At 55.0% G+C, this 7407-nt stretch overlaps 1 protein-coding gene across 1 annotated transcript; it reads left to right on the plus strand.

The window, feature by feature from the left end:
* Positions 1-615: 615 nt before the first annotated feature.
* On the plus strand, positions 616-7377 carry NAA60 (N(alpha)-acetyltransferase 60, NatF catalytic subunit). The gene is made up of 5 exons (XM_010151351.1): positions 616-734; positions 2658-2787; positions 4041-4137; positions 6190-6424; positions 7221-7377. The coding sequence occupies exons 1-5, from the start codon at positions 625-627 to the stop codon at positions 7375-7377; spliced, it is 729 nt and encodes a 242-aa protein (XP_010149653.1). The 5' UTR covers positions 616-624.
* The last annotated feature ends 30 nt before the right edge of the window (positions 7378-7407 follow it).

The raw sequence follows: 7407 nt of genomic DNA on the forward strand, positions 1-7407 counted from the left end.
AGTGGAGTCCGTGTCCTGTCTGTGGTTAGCTGGGGGTGGTAGCGCTGCGCTGAAAGAAGGGTACCCTGGGGTCTCTGTATGTGAAGGCTCTCTGCTGACCTGGACAGCCAGCCCTCGTGGAGCTGGAGCACGTAGGAAGGAGGGAAATGAAAGGAGACATTAATTTTAAAGAATCTGGATCCTCTGCATACGTACTAACTGGAGACGACGGGATCGTGTAAGAGGACTTTACAAATGTTCTTTGAGCCACGCTTCCTTTTTAAGCTGCGGGTTCTGTTTTGTTTTAACAGAATGTTGGTCCTCCACAGGCAGTTGAAGAGTTCCGTGCATCGTAAAGTACGCTTGGCGCACTGCTGGCGTCATTAATGCAGCATCCTGAGCTCTTTTTGGAAGGGGTTGGTGCCACACGCTCCTTCACACGCAGCATCGCTGGCCTGTGCTCGCTTATCCTCTGGGCAACAGGGCTTTGTGTTGCTTCTCGGGTTAACGTTGCCATGTTTTGCTTCATCTCTCTCGTTCTGCTAGGAAAAACGACTTTGTTGGTACTGGGAACCTCCTGCTGCAAATGCCCGACTCAGGCTGAGAGTCGGAATCTTAACGTGCTTCCTTTTCTTGCAGGCGTGAATGACAGAGGACGTGCCCCAGACTGCACTTACGGACGTAAACCTGCGCCTGCTCTGCCACGATGACATAGACACAGTGAAACAGCTCTGTGGCGACTGGTTCCCAATAGAGTACGTTACTGGTTTGGGGCGTGAGATGGCAGGGAACTAGAAACAAACGGTGTGAACCTGCGCTGGTCCAGTTCGGAGCTGACACCAGGGGCTCTGCAGGGCTGTGGCTAAGGGAGCACCAGGTTCCGGATCTTTTATGCCCTGTGCTGGTGTTCCTGTTAGTGGCCCTTTGCTGCCTGTCCTGCAGGATCCTAACGTCATCCGAAAGTTCCTGTATGCAGATTTTGGCAGAAAAATGGACTTTGGAATTAAGGGGGTGGATCAGGTTGTTGGGAAGGACTGTGTATGAGATGGGGAAAGGAGCACGCCTCCAGTGAGCCCAGAGGAGGCCACAAAGATGCTCACAGGGCTGGAGCCCCTCTGCCATGGGGACAGGCTGAGAGAGTGGGGCTTGTTCAGCCTGGAGCAGAGAAGGCTCTGGGGAGACCTTATAGCACCTTCCAGTGCCTGAAGGGGCTACAAGAAAGCTGGGGGGGACTTTTTACAAGGGTCTGTAGTGACAGGACAAGGGGGAACGGGTTTAAATTGAAAGTGGGGAGGTTTAGATTAGATATCAGGAAGAAATTCTTCCCGGAGAGGGTGGGGAGCCACTGGCACAGGTTGCCCAGAGAAGCTGTGGATGCCCCATCGCTGGATGTCTTCAAGGCCAGGCTGGATGAGGCTTGGAGCAACCTGGTCTAGTGGAAGGTGTCCCTGCCCATGGCAGGGGGGTTGGAACTGGATGGTCTTTAAGGTCCCTTCCAACCCAAACCATTCCATGATTCTATGAAAAAGGACAGCATCCTTGTGCTTGTGAAAGAAAGCCGTGTTCTGGAGTGTGTGCTGAGAAAGCACCCTCAGAGCTGAACCAAACCGACCCGGAGCAACTGCTCCCAAGGGTCTGTCTGTCCAGAAGTCCCAGGGGAGACTGGACAGTACTTGGTGCCTGAGATCGCTGTTGCTCGCCAAGAGCTGGCGTAAAGCTGGTCCCCGTCTGTCCCAGGTCAGTTCCCCAGGCCCCTGTTCGGTAAATGATTGTGTCTGCACAAGCACGGGGACGAGGAGCTTTCCTGGGGGACAGTGGTGGCTTTCTGGCGTAAAGCATCCAGCGAAACCACAGCTTCGAGGACTGTTTAGCTTTGTTGAGAAGGTTTATAGAGGCTTTTAGCAGATTATAACAAAGATTGCATGAAATGTAACAAACCAGCAAAAGCCCTCGTAATGTTTTGAATCTGTAGATTTCTCTTAAACACAAGGCACGCTGAAAACTGATTTCCTCACTTGGAGATCAGTCCGTGCACGCTCGTTTCCCTTTAATCACTGCGGAAGGAGGCGGAGAGCTGGAGGCTGGCGAGGTGATTTTTTGGGTAGCAATATGCAGGATTTTTTTCACACGTGTACCAAATTAATGAGCTCCTTACGCTCCGAGACGGGGGCAGATGGATCTCGCGTTCAAAAATAACTTGCTGAAGAGGGAAGCGAAAGCTCTGGGCAGTGAGTGTAAAAGTTGGCCTGGCAGGAGGCCGTTTCACGCGCAGCCTGCGTTCCTGCCTGGATGCAATTGAAAGAAGCCACGCTGCCGAACGGGGTGCAGCAGCTGTTTGGTGTTTATTGGCACCGTGCAGCGGTGAAGACAGGAAAAGTGAATAACTTCCGAACTCAGATTTCATGGAATGAGCTAAATTAGCAGCATAGCAAGAGCGTGTGACTGAGGTGTGGCTGAGCTGCTTGGCTGTGTGTCTTTGCAGGAGACAGCCCTCTCAGGAGTGAGCTTTCTGCCCTTGGTCTTGTGTGAAATCCAGTGGCCTGCACTTCCAGGACTGGAATTTCAAGATGTTGCTGCCCGTTTCCAGCTGAGCAGCATTTCAGTCCCACGTTTGTTGTGGCACTGCCTGCCGCCATGAGCTTTGTGTCCCCAAACATTCCTGTTCTCTTCCTTCCCAGGTACCCTGACTCATGGTACCGAGATATCACTTCCAACAAGAAGTTCTTTTCCCTCGCAGCCACGTACAGAGGCTCCATCGTGGGAATGATAGTGGCAGAGATCAAGAGCAGAACAAAGGTGCATAAAGAGGTAAATTGTGCTAAATTGTGCTTCCATCTGAGGTACTCCGCCTCTTGCCACGGTTCGCTGCGCTGGGACCTGGTTGGGCTACTCCCCCCCTCTCCATCCAGACATGTATAAGTGTGATCCTGGGTTAATTTCAGAAACCAAGAACGTGCCCGTTTCCAGCTACTGGAGCGCAGGGGGGCTGTGTCCGCGCACGTGAGGGGCCGCAAAGGCCGTTCCTGCTGGGGCGAGGCGGCTGTGGCCCGATGGGAAGCGTGCTGCCTGACGTGCTGCACGGGGAGATCGGGGTGCGAGCGTAACCCGGAAGTGGCTGTGGAGCGGCCGTTTCACTGCGGCCTGGCTGTTCTCAGTGTGCCTGCTCATCACTGGCGACCGGGGCTGAGGGAGGGCAAACCTCTTCCTTTCTTACGGAAGGGTTGAACTCCCTGAGCCGTGCCGGGCCAGTCACTCCTCTGGCTTCCCGCACAAACTCCTTCCTTTACACCGTCACTGCCTCAGTCGCAAAGCTGAGGTAAGCAACCCGCAGGAAGCCCAGGCTGTCACGGAGCTGGGAGGCCAGGAAAGCCAACACGGGACAGCAGAGAGGTGAGGAAGAGGTGGTCACTGGAGGCACTGGACAAGAGCACTGGGTTTGTGGAGGGAAAGCAGCACAGGGAGGAGGATTAAGAAAAGCAGGGGCACTGCAGAGAGTGCGTAACTTCTAAAAGGCCATCCGTGTTATGATTAAACAGTAACATTTGTAGGCACCGAGAGCCTCGAGTGGCACGGGTCTCTTCACTCTGTCTGGCTGCACCTCCGTGCTCGTCAAACTCGGAAGTACATCTTCAGCAACCCTAACAGAAGGCTCTTGTTCCAGCCAAGCCGAGAGCTGGGGGCTTATTCCAGGCGACGGCGCCTGTAGAAGGTGCTCCTTGTCCTCTGCCGCAGTGCAGAGATCCCCAGCTGACACGGAGCTCGGATGGAGCGGGCAGGCGCTACCGACTGGGCTTGATCCAGATGCTGGTGTGTGACTCCAGGATTGGCACTTTGAACCCTTCCTGGTAAAGGATGCGAAAGTATCCTGTATGCGAATATGAAAGTAGGAATAACCCCTACGGGACCGTGCTTGGTTTCTTTAACTCCCCATCTCCTTTCCAGAAGCTTCAGCTGGGACTGTTCGGTGAAGTTTCCTGCTGTAGCCGCCTTTTCAGATGTTCCAGTGCGGGAATCTTGCCTCCCCAGCTACCCTACTAAAGACTTGTTCTCTCTCTACTCAGGATGGAGACATCCTAGCTTCCAATTTTCCTGTGGACACTCAAGTTGCTTACATCCTCAGTCTTGGTGTGGTGAAGGAGTTCCGAAAACACGGAATAGGTAAGAAGCTGCTGAGTGACAACTCTGTCGCTGTCGTTGGTCGTGTGTGGCTGGCAGGTGGGACTGGAGGAGCCGCACCGTTTCACTGCAATCCCCCTTTGAGACGAGCTCGTCGGTGATTGGTGCCAGTGGCTGGGAGGGTGCTGCACTCACATCCCCTTCTTGGTGCCCGTGCAGGTGTGCTGACATCTTTTTGCTGGTTTAGGCACGCCACAACGTGCAGATGTCTCCAAAGACGACGGGGCTTTGTCCGTGTTGTTCCCAGGGGATGGCTGAGCACACCAAAATCTTACACTCCTGCTGCTGAGGCTGACACTGAGACGACAGGACTTCACCCTGGAGCGGGCTTTAGAGCCATTTTCTTTCATGGGTGCCAGAATCCTGGTCCCCGAGGCAGAAAATATACCTGCTTTGAACCTTCAGCTGGTAGACCAAGCATTTAGAAAAAGCCAAGGGGAACTGGCAAACGTGTAACTTGGACACGATTAGATCAGTGGGACGTGTGGAACTGTCAGCTCTCAATGCCTGCTGCAGCACGGGGTGTTTCTGCAGGCAGAAGGGCTTATCTCGAGCGGGGGGTGTTTTGCCATCGAGTGGGTGCCCTCTGGTGCGATTCCAGGCATGATCTGTATCGTTGATCTGCAAAAGCAAATAGGCCAGGTTTGGCAGCATGACCCAGGGCTGCACATCTGGAGGCTCTTCAGTGGATACAGGTATTCCCTCTCTTCCTGGGGTCCTCCCTTCTCCCTGGTCATGCTTAGGAGGGTTCAAAGGGATAGAATCCATCAAGAAAGGAGCAGGAGAGTCCTCGGGGGGAGCACCGCATTTCAAACTTGTCCTGAAACGCTGCTGGAGATGAATTTTCTCTACAAAGAGAGAAATGCTCGCACAGAACAATGTACAGAGAGGGTGGTAAAGGGGTGTGTTCTGTAAAGTTGGGGCTGTTTTGAGTCCCCTTTCAGTTTCCAAATCCTATGGGGTTTGTTTTCAGCTCCATCTTGCTGGAATTTTGTCCTTTCAGTGTCAGTATTTCCTGTATCTGTCATAGCATGGTGCCCTCTCAAAACCTTTGGGCTTGTACCTGTAGCGAAACAACCTAAAGCAGCTGCTTGCCTGCTGCTGCTTTTTCTGAGACCTTTCTCCGGAGAGTTTTTCTCCTTGTGTTTGAAGCCCAAGCCTGTCGTGCAGCAGACTTCACCCCAGGCATACTTTTAAGCGCTGAAGCTTACGCTGGTTTTTCTCTGGCAGACGTTAAAAGGCTTTGGTTTCTAGTTCCCTGCTATTCTTAAACCAGAGGGCAGTTGGATGTCCGTGAGACAGCAGAGTGGAACCTCTCCTCACAAAAGGAAACTGCTCTCCTGTTGATGTCTCGGTGTCTTTTTGTGCTGGGCTGACACACACTCCTACCAAGCATCAAGTGACCCTGCGCTGGGCTGGGGGTTGGGTAACAGCAGCAGATCTCACCGCTGTGACTTAGCGGAGCTGGGTCCTTCGGGCCACGTTGAGGTGGTTTGGATGAACCTCCAAGTCTCATCTCTTGGGGCTGGAGCCCCCCTTCTCTGCTTTCGGAAAGAAAATCCAGGTTGAGAGTGACTATGCCCTGGCTCTCCTCCTAAGTACGGGTCTTAACATCTGAGAACTGGGAGGGTTTTGAGTTCAGCAGATGCAGTGAGCTGCTTGGGAAGTCTTGTTTCGGTGCTCTGCTGCTGTAAATGGCTTGAAAATAAGTGAGTGGGATGGAAGTGATGGCACTGGAAATGACTCGGGGACCTTCCCCCCGAGAGGCTGGGGATGGGCCTTGCCGGCACATTCCTGTGCCCGGTTCGTCATCGTGGTTATTCTGTTTTGTGAAGCCGTGCTCGCCGGTGAGCAGAGCGTGTACCAAAACCACCTAGCATGGTCCTGTCGTCGAGGGGGTCTGCGAGGGCCGGGCAGGATCGGGGGTCTTCACGCGTGCTGGGCAATCGCTGCTCGGACGCTGGGCGTGGGGAGGTCTCGGCTGGGCCCTGCAGACCCTCCCGGCGCTGCGACTCTGGCTCTTCCCTCCAACAGGTTCACTCCTGCTGGAAAGTCTGAAAGACCACATCTCCACAACCGCCCAGGATCACTGCAAAGCCATCTACCTGCACGTCCTCACCACTAACAACACAGCAATAAACTTCTACGAAAACAGGGACTTTAAGCAGCACCACTACCTTCCCTACTATTATTCCATCAGAGGGGTCCTCAAAGATGGCTTCACCTACGTCCTGTACATCAACGGCGGGCATCCGCCCTGGACAATCTTATATCCTTCACTGATGAGCGGTGGGGTGCCCTAAGCAGACGCCGCGCTGTTTTTTCGGTTCAAAACGGCGGTGTAGCAAACCCGGCCAGCCCTGGGGACTGGTGCCTGCTCGGAGCGGTCTGGGTGCAGCCGGGGGGAGGGCAACGTTAGCGGGATTTGGCAGTGACCTGCTTGTGCCCCAGCTGCCCCGACTCCTCTGGGAGCGGCTCGGGGAGGTCACCCGGTAGGTCTGCACGCTGAATTCTGAGCGGGAGCGAGCCTGGCGCCAGTGACAGCGAATGCTGCTGTTAGCCAGTGCTGGGCGTGCTCTGGCCCGGGTGGCGCGGGGTTTGTCCAGCAGCACGGCAGGGAAGCCCGTGGTCGTGCTTCCTGTGGCCTAGGATCCTGTGACCCGGCCTGGAGCTCAGCAGGCTGCTCTCGGGCTGGCTTGGGCGGCTTGTGTCAGGCCGTTGGGTCGTGGAGCAGAATCCTGATCTTACCTGGGGGTAGCTCCTCATCCCAAACCTCTCGGGCGGATGAGAGCGCTGTGCCCCCAGGAGCTCGCTGCGGAGTGCAACGGGCAGCCGCTCAGAGGAAGCGTTTCCCACACAGGCTGGAGCAGTGTTGCCTGACGGCTGCCTCGCAGGGTGCAGAGCAGACCTGCTCGGACAGGAAGGAGCAGGCAGTTAATTCAACGAGCAGAACCCTGAGCAGAGCAGCTTTGGCTGCCGTGGGGTCTGTGGGGAGCGCTTGTCCGCGGAGTACTGCGCCGTATTGGAAGTTGGGGTGACTGTCGCTGTCCTTAACCGCTGGCCACTGACTACCTGCAGCACATCGGCTCCACGCTAGCCAGCCTGAGCCCGTGCTCGATTCCCCAGAGGATATATCGACAAGCCCAGAGCCTCCTCTGCAGCCTGCTGCCCTGGTCTGGCATTTCTGCCAAGAGCGGCATTGAATACAGCCGGACGATGTGACCGGAGCGGGGACGTCCGAAAAGCTAAGGC

This window comes from Eurypyga helias, unplaced genomic scaffold, assembly GCF_000690775.1.
Source record: "Eurypyga helias isolate BGI_N326 unplaced genomic scaffold, ASM69077v1 scaffold6535, whole genome shotgun sequence".
Taxonomy (NCBI): Eukaryota; Metazoa; Chordata; class Aves; order Eurypygiformes; family Eurypygidae; genus Eurypyga; species Eurypyga helias.